General features: G+C 41.4%; 1 protein-coding gene across 2 annotated transcripts in view; it reads left to right on the top strand.

The window, feature by feature from the left end:
* PRKAR2B (protein kinase cAMP-dependent type II regulatory subunit beta) overlaps positions 1–22,478 on the top strand; it is a 163,115-nt gene that overhangs the window by 94,994 nt on the left and 45,643 nt on the right. For both annotated transcript variants that reach the window (XM_089685245.1, XM_089685254.1), the window contains exon 4: positions 6,181–6,264. In XM_089685245.1, coding sequence (XP_089541371.1) covers positions 6,181–6,264 — 84 coding nt within the window. The remainder of the gene's footprint in view (positions 1–6,180; positions 6,265–22,478) is intronic.

Below are 22,478 nucleotides of genomic sequence, written 5' to 3'. Positions count from 1 at the left end.
ACTTAATGACTTTTTTTTAGAACATTACTTTCACAAGGAATCCAACAGATCAGTTATTGCCTCTCTCCATCTGGAGAATTATCTGGCTTTTGTGGACATCAAGGATGCATGCTTGCACGTCCTCATCTTTCCAATATGTCAACGCTTCCTATGTTTTGTTGGTGGCATAAAACAGGCTGGTGCCCTTCCTTTTGGTCTGTCTTCTGCACCTTGAGGGTTCACCAAGGTCCTAGCTCTGGTGCTAGCCTTGTTATGGTCACAGGGTGATCCCATTGTGGGATACCTAAATTATCACTTATTAAACCATCAGAAGTCATTGCTGGAACCAACTGATTGCTTGGAATATCTGGCTCTGATCCTGGAAATGACTTAGTCCAGCGTTTTCCTACCTCAAGAGAATCTCATTGTACCAGATCCAGACTTTACAGTCCAGGAGCCATCCACTTTTGCATAAGAGTTCTTGGTCTGATGGTAGCTACCTTCCTGGCAGTCCTATTTGTCCAGTTCCACCTAAGACCATTGCAACTCAACATTCTGGCTGCGTGGGGCAAAAAGGTTCAGTCCTTGAACCTACCAGTGCACGTGAATCCCAGGAAACCAAGTTGTCTGTGGCCTGTTGGCCCACCAACTCAGCCCCAGAATCAGGCAAAACCTTTCTTCCACTGTCCTTAAAGATCCTTACAACAGATGCGAGCCGGATAGGCTGGGAAGGTGTCCTCGTACACCCAGCCAATGCTGGGATCTTAGTCTCCAGTACAAGCTCATCTCCTTATCTACATTCTAGAGTTTCAAATGATTTGCCTATCCCTTTAATGCTGGACCTCTCGACTGCACAGTCATCTGCTAAGCATTCAGTCACAAACCAGCGACAAGAGATCGCACTACAGAAGGAAAAGCAGAACAGATTTCTGCTTGGACAGAACTTCACACCCAGTCTTGTCCACTGTCCACATCTTAAGGGTGGAAATTGATAAAGGAATTACATCAGCCATCAGTGCCTGCACTCTGGGGAATGATCTTTTCACTCAGAAGCGCTCCAGAGTGTGTGTTTCATGTGGAGGGCTCCAGATGTGCACTTTTTAGCGTCCACGTTCATACCATGTTCATACCTGTACCCGGAGACAGGTGTTCATTGACAGAAGCAGTGCATGCTCTAGTGGCTCTGTGGGATCAGTACAACCTGCTCTACTCCCTTTCTCCGCTAAAGCCCCTTTCTTACTTGCTCTACAGGAATGAAATGGAGGACATTCTGATGCTTCTCTTAGCACTTAACTGACTCAGGAAAATGTAGTACTCTGACCTCATCAGGCTTCTAGCAGACATCCTGTGGACCCTTCCAGGTTGTCTGGCTATTATGTCTATGGGTCAGCTTACCACTATGCTTCACAGTCCATGGCTGTCAAGGCATGGCTCATGAAACCCAGGATCTAGGGTTCTTTCTGACTTGTTTTGACTTGGTCATTTGTACACTACTAAAAGCTAGGAAGACTATATCACTCAAAGTCTTTCATCACATGTGGAAAGCTTACTTTGCCTGGTGTGATGTGAAAAATGTCATCCTTGAAACTACTTAGTGAGACAGATCCTGGCACTTCTACAATCTGGGCTGGATCAACACCTTGCATTGAATACCACCAATGGACTAATTGTAGGTCTTGAGATCTTGTTTCAAAGACCTATTGCTTTGCTTTCCCTCATTGAGGCTTTTTTTCTAAGGTGTAGCTCAGATAGTCTCACGTGTACAACCTTCAGTAACTCTTGGGAATCTCAGCACTCAAAGTCTCTTGGCTTCTCAAAGACCTCCTTTTGAACCAATCAGAAATATCCCTCTGTCAACTATGTTATAAAGTGGCTTTCATCATTACCATCACCTATCTTGTAAAGCATCCTTTTCGGTTCTTTACAAGGACAATATTGCCTTAAGGCCTAAAGCCTGTTTTCTTCCTAAGATTTTTTTTTACCTTCTCTAGGACAATGTTCTTCCACCACTTTGTCGGTTCATCCTAAGGCGATACCCCTCCATTGCTTGTATGTGGTTAGACCTCTCACCTGTATTTTATTGCTGGCATACTGACTTACCTATTTGTCATTCTAGAAAGTCCTCACAAAGGATTACTTGCCTCCAGATCCACCATTTCTTGTTGGCTCAGGCAGGCTGTTGAAGCCTGCCAACGCAAGGACAAGGTTCAACTCTTTCCAGTCAAGGCATACTCTACCAGATCTGTGAGTCCATCCTGAGTTTATAGGCACCAAGCATCTGTTTTCCATATTAGCAAGTCCAATTCTATCGTTCCTGTGTCCGTTGATGAACAATTAAGTAAGCAGGATTTTGTTTATTCACCTTGCAATCCTTTTCTAGGAGTTTATCAAGACACAGGTCTTATGGCTCTGTGTTTATGATCTGCTTTTCTACAAACTCAAGCATCATGAGAGAGGGAGGGGTTATACATAGCTAGCCAACAGCTTTTTTGTTTGCCAGTGTCAAATTCCTCAGATTCCTGTAACTCAAGGTTCCTGAATTCTACTGTTCCTGTGTCCCTTGGGGATTATTATGCATGTACAAATTGGACTTGGCTTGAAATAAAATTTCAAAAAATATATTCTTGTATTCATAGCCTGTGTAATGCAATTACCTGAATTATTTGCACAATTTCAGCTGTTTGTAAAAACTTTCCTCCAAAACTAATTTCCTAAGTCTCTTTTTTCTGCTCTGTTATAACTTCAAACTGAACTCCAAGCAGATATATTAGACACAGTTTAATGCAGCCCTGTTTTCTAATACAGTGTAAGTACCTGAATTTGATCAGGTATGAGCCTCTTATAGCCCCTCAGCAGGGCTGAAGTGTAAGAGGTTGAAGCAGCCAGGCACTTCATGTGCTGACAAGGAGCATACTGATAGAGGGAGTAAAAAGCAGAGTGACATAAAGATGAGCTCATTGATGTACTGCTTCTCCTTTCACTGTTCAGTAACAGGCCGGAGTGGGTTAAGGACAGTCCAGGCTCAGAGGAAGTGGGCAGAATGATGGTTGACATCAGATTGAAGGAATTTTGTAGTGGAAAGAAATACTGTGGGGAAGAGCTCTGGATTGAAAGTGAATATTGCGAATATTTTTTATTTTATTTTATTTTAATGCGCTATTGATTATTATTATTGATTATTATTATACATCCTAGAGTATTGCTTTATTTTTCAAACATTTTGATGGTTTTCTTTTTTTTTTTTTTATGAATACAGTAGAATGTGTACTGCTTTTAACTTTCAGTGCTTTGAAGTAAATACCTCTTTTCCTCTATGCTTCATTTCTCCATAGCATGCCAACTTTTGTGTCTGATGTATAGACCTCTAGAAGTAATTGTGCTATTTAACAAGTATCTTAACCCCCCAAAAATGAAATATATTGCAACTTGCCAGTCCTTAAAGGATAGGTTCACTTTTACCAACATATTACATGTCACCCATATTTAGGGTGGGCAGGGGTTCTTCTCCCCATAGCCACTATCATATTTAAAATCAGCACGGCTCCTGTACAGCTGCATCATTCATTCACAGCAATCTGTGAATGAATAAACCACAAGCAGATGGACTTGTAGTTCTCAATGGATTACAAGGGCTCTAATCAGCCCTGTCCATTGACACTTCCTGCAGCTCAGTAAAAGGTACAGGCAAACAGCTGTAGGCAGTGTCTGCAGGGGCCCGACATTGCACCTGCAATCTACTGACCGCAGGTGCAATACTTTGCAAGCTCCTGTGTAACAAAATAAATGCACTTTTGTAACCTGCAAATACATGTGCATTTATTATTATTTTCTTTTTTTTTTTTTAACCAAAGTTGAACTTAGTCTTTTAAATAAGGTGCCTGCATTAGCTTTCTGACTTTTTTCCTTTGCTTTTACTTGGTAATCCTGGGAATAACACGCTTTCTGTCCTAAAGTGACAAAGCTTACTCACTACACTGTATCTACGCTACTGTGGCTGCACTACAAATGTGTCTGCCTTGGTAGATATGCATTACACGGAGGTTGATGGCATTAGTAGTTTACAGAAAGGAAAAAAAAAATGATTGTTGTCTTTTTCGATTCACTTCAAAGGAAGTGACAAGGACACTGCATTTTTGGCAAGATGAACAGGCATTTTCTGTACTTGCTAAAAATATTCTTAGCCTAATATAAGAAAGCTAATGCAGCCACCACCAGGACTGGTAAGCTGCAATATATTACATTTTTGTTGTTGAATTTACAGTAAATATCCTTTAATTAACCATTATCCGCCCGGCCAATGGCCGTTTGGCGGTTGGCAAAATCCTTCAGCGTTCCGGGTGGACGCCATATGGCGTCCTCCCGGGCATGCGCAGTTTGCGCACCTGCAAAGCTGCACACCTGCAAAGCTGCGCAGCGGCGCGATCTGTCACCGGCCACATACCTCGGACACAGCCAATGACAGATCTGAGTTTTGCCGGTACAATGTGACCTGCTGTGACCAATCACAGCACGTCACGTGACAGTTGTATACAATGGAGGGCTTAATTCATGCCATCCATTTTATACTAGTGTGCCTAGCTGTGAATGGTCACAGCGATCACATGCACAAGCTGGGCCAATCACAGCCCAGCTGTGTCATGTGATTAGCCGTGGCCAAATCACAGCAAAGCACAAAAAAAAAAAAAAAAGCCCTGAATGAATCAATGTCATTCCGGTAAATGCTTGCTTATAGCAAAGTAATACTTTGCTATAAGCAAATTGTGTAAAAAAAAAAAATACTGATCACTTCCCCAAAGTAGTACAATGTTACTATGGTAACATTGTACTACTTTGGTCAAAGTGAAATATGAAAAAAAAAATCTTAAAAGAAAAAAAATGTAATAAAAAATTAAAAATAATACAATTTTATTTTTATTTATTTATTTTTTTTCATACTGTCACCAGTCAGTGTCTCTGATCACCACCATGCCAGTTATATAATGACGCTGTACTGCACTGGTGACAGTATGTAAAAAAAAAATTGTGAAAATAATTTTTTTAATTTTCCGAAAAATTATGACAAAAAAATGCAACTTCAAAAAACTCGCCATGCCTCTTATGAAGTACGTCGGACTGTCTATTTTGCAAAAAGGGGTCATTTGGGGGATATCTGTACTCTTCTCACATTCTTGGACCTCAAGAAATTAGATTGGCTATCAGTACTTCAGGATTGATCAATTTTCAGATCTATACCATAGTTTGTGAACTCTATAACTTTCCTACAAACTAAAAAATACATCCTAATTTGGGTTATTTTCACCAAAGACATGTAGCAGAATACATTTTGGCCTAAATTTATGAAGAACAATTTATTTGCAAACTTTTATAACAGAAACAAAGAAAAATGTGGGTTTTTTTTTTCAACATTTTTGGTCTTTTTTTGTTAATTTAGCAAAAAATAAAAACCCCAGCGGTGATTAAATACCACCAAAAGAAAGCTCTAATTATGTGAAGAAAATGATAAAATTTTAGTTTGGGTACAGTGTTGTATGACCTCGCAATTGTCATTCAAAGTGTGAGAGCGCTGCGACCTGAAAAATGGCCTGGGAGGGAAGGGGGTAAAAGTGCCCGGTATGGAAATGGCAAGTGCTTTTATGGCTTCTTCCCACCCTGTAAATTAGTATGATATCTATTAAAAGGGAAATATGTGATCTTCCCAATTTTGTACATATACATGTAAAAGAGTTTGTTCTAAAAAATGTAATTGTTTTTAAAACAATGTTTTAAGCAGTACTAGGGATGTTGGTTCAAATCCCAGCCACAGCACCACCTGCCTGGAGTTTGCATGTTCTCCCTGTGCCTGTGTGAGTTTCCTCCGGGTACTCCAGTTTCCTCCCACACTCCAAAGACATGCTGGTAGGTTAACTGGATCCTGTCTAAATTGGCCCAAGTATGTGTATGTATGAATGTAAGTTAGGGACCTTAGATTGTATCCCCTTGAGGGTTAGGGACTGATATGAATGTCCAATATATATGTAAAGTGCTGTGTAACTTGACGACGCTATATAAGTACCTGAAATAAATAAATAAAAATAAAATAATTAAAGAAAAATTAGAGATCTTATTGCACTGGGGTTAAAGAGAATGATAATTTTATCTCTAGTTCCTGATTTAATTTGTGATTTTATTATGACATATTTTTTTCTTCCTAATTTGGATAAGATTATCAATCCAAAAACAGATGATCAGCGACAAAGACTGCAAGAAGCTTGCAAAGATATCCTTCTGTTCAAGTGCTTAGATCAAGTAAGTATTTTGCTTTTAGTATTTTAAAAATAAAATGTAAAAAGTGTACAACAATATCAATTTAGAAGAAATGTAGACCCTTATAAGGTATCCCTACTTTTTCATAATTATGGGACTTGTATGACCAAATAGACCTGACATCAATACCAAAAGTAGAATAGCTATTACCAAGGCAGGTCACTCCAAGAAGATTTTCGGTGGTAATTCAGACAAGAGTTAAAAAAACAAAATTGTTGCAAAGACTATAATAGAAAAGGACAATGCTTTTATGGGCAGCATGGGGTACGTATTTCTTTATTGTTTATAAGGGGACACAGGATCAGAAGTAATGGTTATACTGCTGCCTACAGGAGGAATGGGACCCCAAGCAAACAAAAAAAATTAACAAATCAGGTGTAACCCCTCCCACATCTTTTCTGTATTGAGAAAATGTTAACACTTACTAGATATTTTTGCTTTTTTATTTTATTAAAGTAGTTGTAAAGCTTCCTTTTTGTATTTCAATGGTTTTTATTAATTTATAACAATTAACACAGGAGCAACAAAAAGCTTCCTTTTTTAATTAAAATAATAAACATGTCACACTTACCTACTTTGTGCAGTGGTTTAGCACAGAGTAGCCCTGATCCTCCTCTTCTTGGGTCCTCCTCCAGTGCTCCTCCTCTACATCCAGTGCTCCCATAGGAAGCAGCTTCCTATGGGGGCACTTGTGCAGGCTCGTGATGGGGCTCAGGTAAATATAATCCATACATTTGTGTTCTCCCAATGTGACTACTGCAATGCTCTACTCGTTGGTGTACCTAAATCCCTATTAATCGACTACAATATGTACAAAATTCTACAGCCAGAATCCTCACTAGGTTGGGTACAGGTGACCATATTACCCCTATCTTGGAGTCCTTGCACTGGCTACTCGTCAGGTTTCGCATAGACTTTAAGATCCTCTTGCTCACCTATAAGGCTGTTCATGACTTGGCACCCCATGATCTGCCTGAACTTTTATCTACTCACCCCCCCTTATAACCTCTGCTCCTCATATTCTGGTCTTCTGTGTATCCCTCCTACTCACCTACACTCGATAGGAGACAGAGCCTTCTCCTGCTATGCTCCAAAACTCTGGAATTCACTTCCACAGAGTCATCTTCTCTAAACTCATTCAAATCAAATCTAAAAACTTTTTTCTTTAGACAAGCTTTCACTTAGATGTCCTTTTTTCTTCTGTGTCTTATACTATGTATTTCTTGTGTTTTCTTTGTAGAGCGCTTTGAGAAGCTATCTTTGAAGGCGCTATATAAAATAAAGTTTATTATTATTATGGGGCTGCCGGGGGAATCCCAGGCACAGAAGGTTTTTTTACCTTCGTGCATAGGGGACATGCACAGGCTTCATCCCTCTGTGTTTATGATATACTCCTAATACCACTGTAATACCAGTGTCCAGTTCCTCCTGTAGGCAGCAGTATAACTCAGTTGTCTTTGCATTACTTCTCATCTAGTGTGTCGTAATGAACTGTATTTTTGTACTTTTGGTTTGGTTCATTATATTCATGAATAAGTGAAAATGCAGAACATAAAACAATTAAAAAGGCATCTTATATATTTTTTTGCTTTTATTTTATACGTGATTTCTATAAGGCTTCATTTACTCGACCATAATAAAACAAACATACAAGTGTTTTTTTTAATAACAATATTGTATGAATGCAGCTGCATTATTTTCAATGCAGCCATTCATACAGGTGTGTAAACATGAGCTGTTTTCAGATCCATAACATGAAATCCAAAAATCTGCATCCAAGAACATGCTCTTTATGTTTTTACTCATATATACGCATGTATTCACATTTATAAGTTAGTAAATTTAAGTCTAAACAAAGGGGAAAAAAGAATTATCATGAAAACAAATTATGTATGCTTACACATCTTTACGCATTTAAATGCATCTGTAAGCAGGAATTTTACTGATCATTACTCAGGAACTTTTCTCCTAGCAAATACATGTGTAATGACATCAGAAAAATGTTCACGGCCAAATGATTGAGGCCTAGTGGTAAGTAGAGAGTAAAACTTTCTTTAAATGTAGTTAAAAGAGAAGTATGGGCTTTTGAAAAGAAAACCCAAAACATTATACTCACCACTTAACAAAAATAGAATGTGATCTGATGCACCCAGTGATGTGCCTCCATCCCTTAATATTCATACAACCAATTTACCATATTTTTCGCTCCATAAGATGCACCTGATCATAAGACGCACCGAGGTTTTAGAGGCGGAAAACAAGAAAAAAAATATTCTGAACCAATGGACTACAGACATAGTACAGGAGATAACTAGAGACTGCAGACAGTACAGGAGATGACCAGAGACTGCGAACGTAGTACAGGAGATGACCAGAGACTGCGGACATAGTACAGGAGATGTCCAGAGACTGCGAACACAGTAGAGGAGATGACCAGAGACTGCGGACACAGTACAGGGGATGACCAGAGACTGCAGACACAGTAGAGGAGATGACCAGAGACTGCGGACACAGTACAGGGGATGACCAGAGACTGCGGACACAGTAGAGGAGATGACCAGAGACTGCGGACACAGTACAGGGGATGACCAGAGACTGCGGACACAGTACAGGAGATGACCAGAGACTGCGGACACAGTAGAGGAGATGACCAGAGACTGCGGACACAGTACAGGGGATGACCAGAGACTGCAGACACAGTACAGGAGATGACCAGAGACTGCAGACACAGTACAGGAGATGACCAGAGACTGCAGACACAGTACAGGAGATGACCAGAGACTGCAGACACAGTACAGGAGATGACCAGAGACTGCAGACACAGTACAGGAGATGACCAGAGACTGCGGACAGTACAGGAGATGACCAGAGACTGCGGACAGTACAGGAGATGACCAGAGACTGCGGACAGTACAGGAGATGACCAGAGACTGCAGACACAGTACAGGAGATGACCAGAGACTGTGGACAGTACAGGAGATGACCAGAGACTGCGGACAGTACAGGGGATGACCAAGAGACTGCGGACATTATAGGGGATGACCAAGAGACTGCGGACAGTAAAGGAAATGACCAGAGACTGCGGACAGTGCAGGGGATGACCAGAGACTGCGGACAGTGCAGGAGATGACCAGAGACTGCGGACAGTGCAGGGGATGACCAGAGACTGCGGACAGTGCAGGGGATGACCAGAGACTGCGGACAGTGCAGGGGATGACCAGAGACTGCGGACAGTGCAGGGGATGACCAGAGACTGCGGACAGTGCAGGGGATGACCAGAGACTGCGGACAGTGCAGGGGATGACCAGAGACTGCGGACAGTGCAGGGGATGACCAGAGACTGCGGACAGTGCAGGGGATGACCAGAGAGTGCGGACAGTGCAGGGGATGACCAGAGAGTGCGGACAGTGCAGGGGATGACCAGAGACTGCGGACAGTGCAGGGGATGACCAGAGACTGCGGACAGTGCAGGGGATGACCAGAGACTGCGGACAGTGCAGGGGATGACCAGAGAGTGCGGACAGTGCAGGGGATGACCAGAGAGTGCGGACAGTGCAGGGGATGACCAGAGAGTGCGGACAGTGCAGGGGATGACCAGAGAGTGCGGACAGTGCAGGGGATGACCAGAGAGTGCGGACAGTGCAGGGGATGACCAGAGAGTGTGGACAGTGCAGGGGATGACCAGAGAGTGCGGACAGTGCAGGGGATGACCAGAGAGTGCGGACAGTGCAGGGGATGACCAGAGACTGCGGACAGTGCAGGGGATGACCAGAGACTGCGGACAGTGCAGGGGATGACCAGAGACTGCGGACAGTGCAGGGGATGACCAGAGACTGCGGACAGTGCAGGGGATGACCAGAGACTGCGGACAGTGCAGGGGATGACCAGAGACTGCTGATCTTTGGGGAGGGAAGGGGAGCGGGTACCTGAATTTGACAGGTACCCACTCCCACTTCCGCGGAGTTGTCCTCCCTTTAGTATGGGCACCCGGCAGACAGCCAGGTGCCCAGTGCACATGCGTGAGAAGCGCTGTGCTTTGTGATTGGTCCGGCGTCTTCTGGGACCTGTCCCAGAAGACGCCGTACCATTCACAAAGAGCAGCGCTTCTCGCGCATGTGCACTGGGCACCCGGCTGTCACAGCCGAGAGTCCACACTAAAGAAGCCGGCGCGGGAAGACTGTGCAGCGCAGGACCGAGGAACAGGTCCTACTGCAGAGAAGAGCTAAGCAGCTGGCCCGGTATTCTGACACGGCGGCAGTGGAAATACCGGACTGGCCGCTCCATATTCGCTCCATGAAACGCACTGACATTTTCCCCCCTTTTTTGGGGGGAAAATAGTACGTCTTATGGAGCGAAAAATACGGTATTTGTCCTGGGACTTTAAATGAAGCACAACACACACAACCAACTAGTTTCCAACATTCATTTTTAATAAATAAATAAACTTCTAGATGCTTACAGGGTAAAAAAGAGGATACAATGGTAACATGATGATTTGTAATTATTCCATATTAATGCAATTCATACATAATTGAATATACAATTGACCGTATACAATCCAGATGTCAATACATAATTACATTAAAATTTCATCCATAAACTCAACGTGTTTTGTGACTCTTAGTTCACTTCCTCAGGAGTAGATGCATGCATAATATTAATCAGCTAAAAATACATATGACAGTATTTCCAAATGGTGATCGCCAGGGGAGTCTCACCTGGTAGCTTTGGAAGTATGACTCCGCAAGAATCCAAGGGGACAAGTCAGAAGCAGATTCAAAGTGGTGGGCAATCGTGATAGCACCCAAAGTAATTACATGAATCAAGAGCTGTATGTCAAAGTGTTGCTTCTCACTATCCTCATGGTTGTGTGTGTTGTGCCTCATTTAAAGTCTCATTATACTCACCTAGGTGGATGCAGCATCAAACCGATGCTACATCTGTCCCCTGCTTGCTCTGCAGTGAGAACTGAGCATTCAAACACTGCTGAAAAGTCAATTCTCCCCTTGACTCTGAGCAGAGAGCCGAGACTGTCAGTCTCCAGTTTGCTGCTTTGCCTCTCCAGTGTTCACCGGAATACTGGGCTGTGGAGGGAGCGGGAAGAGTTGGCTCAGTCTCTCCGCAGATCGCTAAGAGGCTGAGCCAGGTGCCGGTCCAAGGTTCTATATGATCATATGATTGGGATCTTTTCAGAGCCTGGACTGGCACTGTGACGTCAGCCGACAGTGGGTGAAAACGGGTCACAGGAGTGCAGAACAAACTGCACTCCTGTAATCCATAGGAGACGTACAGCCAAAAAATCCTTGGCTATACTTCTCGTTTAGGCAAAGATTAAAAAAAATATTTGTTCTACAAGATGTAATTTTACTAAACTACGAAGTGATAGGGAGGGAGAGGTTATTTAAATTACACTTGGCACAGGGTCAATAATTTTAACCCACTGTCTGAAATTCCCTGTCTGAGTGACTTCTTGAAAGCAGCATGTTGATTGTCAGATTCCAATAAAATCCCATTATTCAGGTCTTTGGGGGATATAGTAGCAAAATAGTTTTGCAACTGTTATCAGTCTGGTTTCTTTTGCTGTATATGTGTTACATCAGCCGAATTGGGACAAAGATTGCTTCATGTCCAGGCACATGACTTAAAAATGGGTGGTTTCTTGTGTCCAGATTTAGTTTAATGTGAAAATATTAAAAGCAGCTAATGTAATATGCATAATTGTCATAATCATTTTAGAACCGGATTTGATGTTTGCAATTTTGGTAAAATTCTTTCAATTTCAATAAAACTCATTGGTAGGGTTAATCCAGCTTTTTATTATAACTGCTGGTTCAAGCTCTTATATTTGCACCTTAAGTCATTGGTACATATTAATTTGTAGTGCAGCAGCATCTATAAAGGCATAGTAGTATCTTAAAGTGTTACTAAACCCAGAACAGATAAATTAGTCTGTATATGCAGTAAAGTATACTTGTTATACTCACAGTGGAACTTAAGGGGTCAATCCTCCGCATTGTGTAAAAAGGATGCTTGATCCTTTCTTCTCTGATCCTTCCCTTCTTCTACTGTCTCTAATCCATCTGCTGATAGAACAGAGCCTATGGAGCAATATGCACATGCTCAGTTTGATGTGTATTGCTTGAGAATTTAGTTTTTTCTTGGGAGAGTGCATGTGATCAGCACAGAGCTAATCAGTGCTGTCCAGACAGAGGGTCAGAGGTTATGCAGCCTTATAGGACAATCAGTGGAGAATGAAAACTCCTCCTACAAGCTTTAACCAGTGTTCTGATGGACACTGATAGAAGTCACAAGACTGCTCTAACTGCTGATGGGAAAAGATATTTAACAGTTTATATTTGCTAAAATATTTGCATTTCCATGTTCTGTGCACTGTGGGAGAACAGATATGGTGAATGCAGGGTCCTGGGTTTAGCAACATTTTAACATGTGTTGGATAATCGTTGACAGTATAATGGTGTGCCTGGATTGGGTGCAGTATTTTATTTGCCCTCCCTACAAATTCTATGCAGATTTTGGGGATTATTTACCTACTCTTTTATTTTCCATGAAAGCCAAAATGTTTTTCCTTGGTTGCTGTGGTCACACCCACAATGACATTGTATCACACCCTCAGTGATGTTATATACTGTATATAATTTGCTATTAGGTCACTCTAACTGAACTGTTGTATTGTGAATATTATCATACCTCATAACAATGACATTTTTGAATACCTGGAACAACGGCATTTTACATAAACATGAACTTGGAAAGCAGACTCAACAACAGCTTCTTATAACTCTTTCAAAAATATTTTTTTAATTTCTGTAATATTTATTGTAGAAAATTAGAATGGTAAAATGGTGATAATGGGTAAAATGATGATATTGAGGTTACATGCCAAATCTTTATATTGTATTAAGTAACAGCCTGAAATTACAGAATAAAAATGTGTTTTATTTCACAACATATGTATGTTTATCTGTACTCTTTCAATAATATGTAATTTCCATTCTGTCCAAACTCATTTCATAGTTTTTGAAAGGCATGTATCTGTTCTGTAATTAGCAAATTGAAAATATAAAGTTATCTTGCAAAACAACATGAAAGAGCAGCTCTAGAATAAAATGAGTTATATTAGGATCTAATTATTATCTCAAGAGAATATCACTTGTGATCAGATGAGACTGTTGCATGGCATAATTTGGAGACACTTGCTTTGACAGTATCAAAGAGACAAAGAATCACCACCGAAGGAAGAAAAATATTTAATTTAGTCTATTCAGTGGATGCTGGAAATCATTCTCATTTCACTGAGTGCAAGAAAGCCCTGCTGAGCTGGAGAAGGATACTAATTACTTATGTGGGTGGTCATGCAGCAGGAAGCGACTATGGTGCACAGTACAATATGAGGTTAAAAACGAACTCTTGCATAAAATCTTTGTGTCTAGAGTCAACTAAAAAGCCCTTGGATCTGCAAATAAAATCTATGAATGTTAAACCATAATTATTGGCCTTAGATGTTGATCCATCCATCAAATGATGGAGTCCTCCACTGTATGTTAAGCTGTATTTTTTTGTATATAGTTAACCTTCTTAGAAATCTTAAGCCTGATCTGGGGTCTTCTTACTCCATAGTCTTCTCTCACCAGTGGCTGGTCCTACAGATAGCGGTTCTGATGTAGTGATGTTTACTGGGGTAAATGATGCTGGGCGTCATTCAACCTGGAAGACCTAGGACATCTTTTGGCAAAAAGAGATATGTTTATTCAGAAGCTGTCTCCTGAAACATGAGTATTGCAACCAGAACAGTTTTTTTTATTGCTGAACAATATGAAGATAGCATAATTTAGCCCAGAGTTGGACATTAATTGCTGTCTGTATCTCTTTTGTCACCAGACCTGTAAGCTAGGGGAAATCTCTGTAATGGTGACAAATATAGCAATAAAATTGTGACAGAGATTCTAACTATTTCTCCTACTACTATTAAACATGCTTTTATTAATGTTCCCATTGAAGTATTTACTGTCAATTCTTCTTCTGTCTGAAACCTGTTTCAGGATTCCAAGTTTGTGTGAGGACAATTGTAATGAGGAGCGTGGCTTACTCCTAATATGTCAGCATACAGTAATATAGGAAATGGCAGGAAAAACCTCCTGGGCTAAAATGTGGCCCTAGCACTCAAGCTGCTGACACTAACCTCTTACCTATGTGAGTAAAGTATTAAAATATATATATATAAACAGTGCAGCGCTAAAATAAATGTGCATAAATGTAAATAAATAATGCAAAAACCCCCCCAGTGCATAAAGGGGTTAAACTATTATACAGTGCAACACGTGAATTCCCAACGGGAATAATAAATGTGTAAAAGTGACCAGTGTCCGAACCAACACTCTAAAAAATACCTCAAATAACACTGCCGTGATACATACAGAAATTGCACAATAATAAATACAGCAAATAAAATATCCATGAAAGTGCTCAGAACACAATATTCATGCAAGTGCTGCTATGTGTTCACTCCGTGCAAATCCTTAGTGGCCGAAGTGCCCCCTCACCTCCTTAAATCAACCCTACAGGGTCAGCTCGCTCTGAGAATTAAAACCACTCTGAATGGCAACAGGATCCTGTTCAAATCCACTCCCAAGTCCTCTGGTCACCCTGAGGAAGTCACGTGTCCAGCGTGACGCAACGCGTCAGTACGCGAGGAGGTATTTCCAGGTGCGCGGTGACGTCACTTCCGGCGTGGGGGCCATATTTGAAATCCCTGTATCAATACCCATGCAATACATCTATAGCATGAGGATCCGAAGGGGATGCTGCTGACAGAGTGGTGCATAAAAGGATCGGAGGACTTGGGAGTGGATTTGAACAGGATCTTGTTGCCATTCAGAGTGGTTTTAATTCTCAGAGCGAGCTGACCCTGTAGGGTCGATTTAAGGAGCTGAGGGGGCACTTCGGCCACTAAGGATTTGCATGGAGTGAACACATAGCAGCACTTGCATGAATATTGTGTTCTGAGCACTTTCATGGACATTTTATTTGCTGTATTTATTATTGTGCAATTTCTGTATGTATCACGGCAGAGTGTTATTTGAGGTATTTTTTAGAGTGTTGGTCAGGACACTGGTCACTTTTACACATTTATTATTCCCGCTGGGAATTCACGTGTTGCACTGTATAATAGTTTAACCCCTTTGTGCACTGGGGAGTGTTTTGCATTATTTATTTACATTTATTCACATTTATTTTAGCGCTCCACTGTTTATATATATATATTAGCATACAGTAATAGCATTTGATGGCAAGAAGTGCATTTCCAGTAAGATTAAAAACAGGATTTTTCACATACCTGTATAATCTGTACAGGACACAGGCATAGTCTTAGATGTCTGTGTTTATTCAGTTATATTCAGATAATTGTACACAGGAATATTAGAGCTACAGTTGTGCTCAAAAGTTTGCATACTCTGGCAGAAATTGTGAAATTTTGGCATTGATATTGAAAATATGACTGATCATCTCAAAAAATGCTCTTTTATTGAAGGATGATGATCATATGAAGCCATGTATTATCAAATAGTTGTTTGGCTCCTTTTTAAATCATAATAACAGAAATCACCCAAATGGCCAAGATCAAAAGTTTACATACCCTGGAATGTTTGGCCTTGGTACAGACACACATGGGTTAAAATGCCAATTAGAGGTTAATGTCCCACATCTGTGGCTTTTTAAATTACAATTAGTGTCAGTGTATAAATTGTCAATGAGTTTGTTAGCTCTTATGTGGAAGCACTGACTAGGCTAAATACTGAGCCATGGGGATCAGAAAAGAACTGTCAAACGTCCTGCGTAACAAGGTAATGGAACTTTATAAACATGGAAAAAGGACATAAAAAGATGTCCAAAGCTTTGAATATGCCAATGAGTACTGTTAAATCACCTATTAAGAAGTGGAAAGTTCGGGGATCTCTTGATACCAAGCCAAATACAGGTAGACCAAGAAAAATGTCAGCCACAACTGCCAGAAGAATTGTTCAGGATACAAAAGGAAACCCATAGGTAACCACAAGAAAAATACAGGCTGCTCTGGAAAAAGAAATTGTGTTTGTTTTTAAAGCATACAATACGGTGATACTTGAACAAAAATGAGCTGTTTGGTCGAGGTGCCAGAAATAAGCTTTTACTGCACCAATGCCACAAAAAAGTCCAGTTACAATATGCCTGACAACACCTTGACATGCCTAACCAGGCCTTCTTGTGTCATTGATGCAGTAAAGGCTTCTTTCTGGCACCTCGACAATGCAGCTCATTCTAGATCAAGTGTTATCGTATTGTGCGCCTTCAAAGCAACCACACTGTCTTTTTCCAGAGCAGCCTGTATTTTTTTGTGGTTACCTATGGGTTTCCCTTTGTATCCCAAACAATTTTTCTGACAGTTGTGGCTGCAATCTTTCTTGGGCTACCTGTACTTGGCATGGTATCAAGAGATCCCCGAACTTTCCACTTCTTAATAGGTGATTTAACAGTACTGATTGGCATATTCAAGGCTTTGGACATCTTATTTATGTCCTTTTCCATGTTTATAAAGTTCCATTACCTTGTTACGCAGGACTTTTGACAGTTCTTTTCTGATCCACATGGCTCAGTATCTAGCCTAGTCAGTGGTTCCACGTAAGAGCTAACAAACTCATTGACTATTTATACACTGACACTGATTGTAATTTAAAAAGCCACAGATATGGGACATTAACCTCTAATTGGCATTTTAACCCTTGTGTGTCACCTTGTGTGTCTGTACCAAGGCCAAACATTCCAGGGTATGTAAACTTTTGATCATGGCCATTTGGGTGATTTCTGTTATTATGATTTAAAAAGGAGCCAGACAACTATTTGATAATAAATGGCTTCATATGATCATCACGCTTCAATAAAAGCGCATTTTTTTGGCATGACCAGTCATTTTTTTAACATCAATGCCAAAATTTCACAATTTCTGCCAGGGTATGCAAACGTTTGAACACAACTGTATAAGGCCCACATATAACCCCTCCCACTCCCAGCAATCCTTAGTTTTTAAGCAAACAAACAGAGCCAGAAAGGGGGATCCTGTATTGTACTCCAAGAAATGGATTTTGCAGGTAATTCAAAAATCCTTTCTTATGTCTTGGACAGGACAGGACACAGTATTAGTCCTAGAAAACTTGGGGGTCCAAAAGCAATACAAAAATGAGGAGTGAGCAAGATAAAAAACAGGCTCAGTTAACAGAGGGTCAAGGACCTGAACTTAGACAGCAGCCTTGAGTACTTGCTTTGAGCGGCACAGACATTGACCTGGTGATATTTTGCAAACATAAGAAACGAGTACCAAGCGGCGGCCTTGCAAATCTGCAAAGCAGATGTGTGATGCTGAAAAGGTCTAGAAGGCACCTACAGATCTAGTGTAGTATGCCTTAACAGGAAAGTGGGGGAGGGGGGACCTTATCCTGTATAGAACAGACTTGAACTACAATCTGTCTAATCCACCTGGCATGGTGAACAAGAAGCCGGAAGTCCCCATGAGAACCCTCAGCAGGAACAAAAAGGCAATCTAATTTCATAAAGGAGGCTGTGACTAAAAAGATAAACTTGTACAGCCAGACCACGTGCAAAGGATGGGAAGCAACCACCTTAGGAATTTTAGGGTTGGACAAAAGAACAGCAGAATATTATCCTAGTTACTGTAGGGTGGAAAGAAGAGACTACCTTGGCAAAAAGGAGTCCTTGGGCCTCAAAACAACCTTATTCTTGTGTAACACCAAAAAATGGTTTTGTGCATGAAAAGGCAACAATAAAACTACCTTGCATATAAGATCAACCAAGTGAATATTCCTTACAGACTCAAAATGAAGCTCTTGGACTGTCGACCAGACCATGTTGAAATTCCATGGTGCCACTGGATAATGTCTGAGAGCAATGTGAGCAAACCCTTGAACAAGGGCTTCCACCAGGAAGTGAGAGGCCAGTGGCTGCTGGAAGAGGTCAGGCTTCTGTTGGCCGCTGTCCATGCCTGCTCCTGTAGGGGAGGCGAGAGCAGTGGCTACAGGGGATGCCCTGGAGGGATTCAAAGAGTCAGACCCAACCTACCACAACCTTCAACAGCTACAGAGGGGAAACATAGCACCCCTGCTTCACCCACATTTGAAGGGCCTACTCCCGAAAAGGGTCTTTGAGAACTGGGTCACACCTTACAGATTTCCATTGCCCTGGGTCTGTATAGCACTCTGCAGCTAACTCCATGCATTGCACAATGTGCCAAAGTGGAGCACTGAATCCAGGAGCCCAGTGGCTGAAACACGTTACATGATCAGCCCCACATCTGACCTCTGAAGCAGGGTCCATGTATGGCCCTAGTAGCATGCCTAGGGTACCAGTCTGGAAGCTGTGCCATTAGCCTGTGTAGCTGGTGCACAGCTGAATACCTGAAGTAGGAATCTTCCAGAAGAAACCAGAATCTGATTTGCCAGTGTTCAATCATCTGAAGGTAGCTTCATATAAACCAGTCGTTTAAGACTATGCCTGTGTCCTCTAATCAAAGAGAAAGAAAATATGTTTTAAAGAGACCCAAATAAATTGCTTAATAAAACAAACATTGAATTAAAAAACCCTAACCTTTAACCTTGTGCAACTATTGGCAAAATAAAAAATTACATATACGAGATGTGACAATTTAATTTCCGTCATGCTCGCGTCGTAACACTATGGTGCTACGCAGCCATTCGCACTCGAGCGTGTTCTGACATGTTCTAACTTGAACCCGCATGGGTCACAGTCCAGTTGACTCAGTCTTTATGAAGGAGAAAAAATTATGTTTGTGCATTGCGCTTTTGGCAGAAAATGAGTGACTAGAATCTGGAGCACAAGATTAACATCAAATTTTGCATGAAAATTGGCAAACGTGCAAGTGAAACTTTAGCTCTGTTACAACAGGCTTATGGTGAACATTCCATGAAGAAATCAAGTGTTTTTTGAATAGCATAGGCAGTATAAAGGAGGGGTGGGAAGATGTCCATGATATCGCAAGAAGTGGGCTGTCAAAAAAGCAAAGGGCAGTGTGCGAATGATGGCAGAAGAATCGAACATGAACAAGGAAACAGTGCAGCAGATTCTAATGGAGAATTTGGGAATGAGAAATATTTCCACAAAGATGGTGTCTCGAAACTTGACAGAAGATCAGAAAGAATGTTCTCTTCAAATTTCATCCAATGTTTCAAAGAATACATGAAACATGGTGTCTCCGGTATCATCAGGAAACTAAATGCCAGAGTGGAAAACAAATCATTCACTTCACCCGAAGAAAGCACACGTATCGTTCTCAAAACCATGTGTGTATTTTTTTGATTATAAGGGGATAGTGTATGTTCTGTCTTGGCATCGGTTGTACTTGTGGCGAGATTCGTTTAGACCCAGTCTGTCAGAATGTGTGCAGCAAGTTGAATGATCGCCTTAACAGATAGTTTACTCAATGAATAACAACTTCAGAGGTATTTTCCAATGCTTCTTTATGCTTCAAGGTAACAAAGGTATGAACATAAAGGTGTTTTCATAGGTAAATTTCCAGTGATGTACATAGCCTGCTCACTCTACAGCATCTTGATAACCACTAAACTAAAATGGCGTTACACCAGGAAATGAAGGTGGAAGCAACCAACTAGTCAGAAACAGCAGGGGTGTGTGGATGATACCAAATAACATTATAACATAACATGTAAATAACAACAGCTAAACAGTAAAGCTGCGTGGCAGCACACTCCCCGTCTGGTATCGAGAGATACCACTACACAATTATTTTCTTCCTTTTAAAATACTATGAACATTGCATACAGTAAAATACTATCTAACCTTCTCAATTCTGCAAGTTAGCTTAATTAGAGGTCTTAAGTGACTCCCTCACATAACACTGAATCAGAATTACTAGAAGCAGGCATAATTAGGACAATCTCAGTAACTGGTCTGAGGAAGGTTTTTGAGTCTCCGTCCTTAACGATCCTAACTTCCACACTTCGGACTCTTCCATCATCACTGGCAATGGCTTTTGTAATAAGTCCAACTGGCCACTGGATCCGATTAGTTTGCTGGTCTTTTAGCAGGACCAGGTCCCCTTCCTTTAAGTTGGGCTTCTGGGTTTGCCACTTTTTACGTCCTTGGAGAATAGTGAGGTATTCCTTCCTCCATCTGTCCCAGAAACGATCTGCAAGGTATTGTGCGTATCTCCACTGACGTTTATATATGTCCTTTTCATCGAAAATACCTTTTGGCGCTGGAATCTGTCCAATCTTCTGGCTCAATAATGTAGCTGGAGTTAAGATAGTCGGAAATTCTGGGTCTGTAGATACGGCAGTCAATGGTCTTGAGTTGATTACTGCTGCAACCTCAGCAAGGAATGTGGTGAGCACCTCATGAGTAAGGCGTGAAGAACTCACATCAAGCAACATTGAGTCCAGTATGCGCCTTGCCATCCCAATCATGCGTTCCCATGCTCCGCCCATGTGCGAAGAGTGTGGTGGGTTGAATGTCCATACGCAGCCTTGATCACTCAAATAATTTCCAACTTGTTGTTGGTCTATCTGTAACTCTCTGCAAGCACCAATGAAATTAGTTCCACAATCTGATCTCAACAACTTCACAGGACCTCTTAGAGCAAGAAATCTCCTTAGAGCGTTGATAAAACTCGAAGTGTTCATTGACTCAATCACTTCGATATGTACAGCTCTTACACTTAAACAAGTGAACATTACAGCCCATCTTTTGCTGTTGACTTCACCACCACGAGTTCTTCTAGCCGTTACTATCCATGGTCCAAACACATCAATCCCAACATATGCAAAGGGTGCATCTTCACTCAGTCTGTCTGCAGGTAGGTCAGCCATCTGTTGACACTGCTGTCTACCTCTTAACTTCTGACATTTGACACAGTTATGAATAATCGTGGCTATTTGTCTTTTTACTCCAATTATCCAGAACCCTGCAACTCTGATGGCACCTTCGGTATAGTGTCTTCCTTGATGTCTGACTCTCTCATGGTAATGCCGGATAATCAAGGTTGCCAAATGGTGGTTTCTTGGTACTATCAAAGGGTTCTGTTCCCTTCTTAGCAGGCTTGACTTATTCAGTCGTCCCCCAACTCTAAGCATACCTTCATTGTCGATTATTGGGTTCAGTTTGAATAGTGGGCTACCCTTTGAGACTGGTCTATTGCCTCTCAAACACTTAATCTCTTCTGCAAAGACTTCTTCTTGCACACGACGTATGATGAATAACTCTGCCTTCTCATACTCTAACGGATTGGGTGACTCCTTGCAGGTGTGCCATCCATGACAAGATGATGTCTGGTTGGACTTGCGGAAAATCTGTGCAATATGACTCAGTCTTGCTATAGTCTTCACCAATCTTTTCCAAGAAGAGAAACGTTCAAAACGTCTTACCTCCAAGTTTCTTCTTGAGCAGATGTTAGAACTCAATGTTATAACTTCAGGGCGGATTTCTTGATCAGTGTCTGGATCCACCAGGTAGAAATCGATATCTTCTTCTGAGTTTGTAGAAGACTGGTCTGTTAAAAACTTGGGTCCTGTAAACCAAATGGTTTGCGTGAGGACGACTGCTGGCACTGACCTCGTGGCAATGTCAGCAGGATTCAAACCAGTCGGGACATAGTTCCATTGTTCAGGTCTACTGACTTTTCTTATTCGTTCTACCCTGTTAGCCACGTACACATAGAACCTTCTTACACTGTTGCATATGTAGCCAAGTACGACCTTGCTGTCAGTATAGTACTTAACCTGATCAATTTCAGTGTCCATTTCATTTTGCAGGAATTCTGCAACTTCGACAGCTAGGGTTGCTCCACACAATTCTAATCTTGGAATAGTGTGAGCCGGTGTTGGAGCTAACTTGGCTCTTCCTAGAAGAAACCCGACATGAGATCTCCCGGAGGAATCTATGATCTTGAGATAAGCCACGGCCGCTATAGCCTCGGTGGACGCATCACAAAAGATATGGATCTCTTTCCTCTGACTTCTTGAAGTTGAAGTAGGTGAATAGCAGCGTGGGATATTAAGTTCTTCCAATACTTTCAAGGAGTCTTTCCTAAGTGCAGAAAATCTGGCTAAAGCTTGTTCTCGATTGTTAGGGAGAGTAAGCCTTGGTACACGAAA

The sequence above is a fragment of the Staurois parvus genome, unplaced genomic scaffold (genome assembly GCF_062004578.1).
Source record: "Staurois parvus isolate SC_StPar_1 unplaced genomic scaffold, SC_StPar_1.0 ptg000019l, whole genome shotgun sequence".
Lineage (NCBI taxonomy): Eukaryota > Metazoa > Chordata > Amphibia > Anura > Ranidae > Staurois > Staurois parvus.
Note: the sequence above shows the minus strand (reverse complement) of the source record. Positions and strands in the feature narration are given on the sequence as shown.